The sequence below is a fragment of the Pundamilia nyererei genome, unplaced genomic scaffold (genome assembly GCF_000239375.1).
Source record: "Pundamilia nyererei isolate P.nyererei 1_Seehausen unplaced genomic scaffold, PunNye1.0 scaffold05777, whole genome shotgun sequence".
Lineage (NCBI taxonomy): Eukaryota > Metazoa > Chordata > Actinopteri > Cichliformes > Cichlidae > Pundamilia > Pundamilia nyererei.
Window position 1 is genome coordinate 1 of NW_005193178.1, and position 1,296 is coordinate 1,296.

At 41.1% G+C, this 1,296-nt stretch overlaps 1 protein-coding gene across 1 annotated transcript; it reads left to right on the forward strand.

Annotated features, from left to right (window-relative positions):
- Positions 1-173: 173 nt before the first annotated feature.
- LOC102197392 (receptor-interacting serine/threonine-protein kinase 3-like) lies at positions 174-1,218 on the forward strand (the record flags this gene model as incomplete). The annotated part of the gene is made up of 3 exons (XM_005755968.1): positions 174-365; positions 626-805; positions 900-1,218. Coding segments are annotated over exons 2-3 (474 nt in total), but the record flags the coding sequence as incomplete, so codon positions are not given.
- Between the last annotated feature and the right edge of the window lie 78 nt (positions 1,219-1,296).

Here is a 1,296-nt window from a genome sequence, read left to right on the forward strand (position 1 = left end):
GGTGGTGTTGTTTGATTTGGGTTTGCCTGAAAAGTGCAAAACTGAGAAAAAAAAATTGAAAAGGGGGATGTAGATAACAGCAATGTTATGTTTGTCCATACTGCCTCCTGTTGTTGCTGTTACAGAGAGTTCCAGCAGGTGTCGCTGTGGTTCTCTCTGGGGGTTATGTGTACTTCCTGTTAGGAGTGTACGGACGCTCATGTTGGCTGCTAATAATTTTTTCAAACGTGTTAGGACATTTGGACACAGTATTATCAACGATGTAAATGGGTACTGTAAAAGACGAAGCGGAATGGAATTAAAACAATTTGTGGAGGGGACAGCGGTCTGTCAGTGAAGTAGGAAGAAGAAGACACAGAAGAGTGGTGAGGGTAGAGCCTTACTGGCTGTATAGGAGTTTAGTCTCCTTTTTTTTCTTTCTAGCTTTGGGAAATTCAGAATCCAGAATTTCAAAAATGTCGTGAGAAGTGCACCAGTATTGTTAAAAAGTGGAAAATGTGTATCAATGTGTTGCTTCCAGTTGCTTTCATGTTAGTGCAACAACAAAGACTTCTAAGGTGTTGTAAAAAATACTTACAAAAGCTGGGTTTATTCTCCTCACTGTGTCATTTTATTATGTTTTAAGGTTTTGTACCTGAGTTCAGCAGGTGATGGAACTGGAGAGTCCTAAATTTGAATCAGTTGAAAATGAAAACTTGGAGAACTGGCAGTTCATTGGCTCCGGTGGATTTGGTCAAGTCTACAAGGCTAGACACAAGAAGTGGAGGCGTGACGTGGCCATTAAGCTACCTCGACATGCTGCTGGGTAAAATTAGAACGGAACATTTTTTTCTTTCTATACTTCCAAGTACATCAAATAGTCCTTTCCTAAAGCTTTTACATTTTCCTTCCAACGCTAGGGACATAGAACTGTGTGAGGAGGCAAATCATATGGCCAAAGTCTCCTTACACAGTTCTGTGCTGAGGCTTTATGGAAAATATTGGGGATGTCCACCAAATGGAGGGCAGAACATTCAGCTGGGAATTGTTATGGAGCTCATGGATATAGGATCTGTTCAGACCCTGCTGGAGACTTTGTCAGGTCCACCACCATGGCCTCTGGCCTTCCGCTTAGCCTACGAAATCGCTCAAGGAATGAACTTCCTCCATGAGAAGAACATTTTGCACCATGACCTAAAGCCAAGCAATGTACTGCTGGATGGTGACCTTCATGCCAAGGTAAAGTGCTATTCACTCAACTCATTAGTTTATACTGATGTAATTGTGTTATTTTATTTTATTTTTTTCCTTGATTAT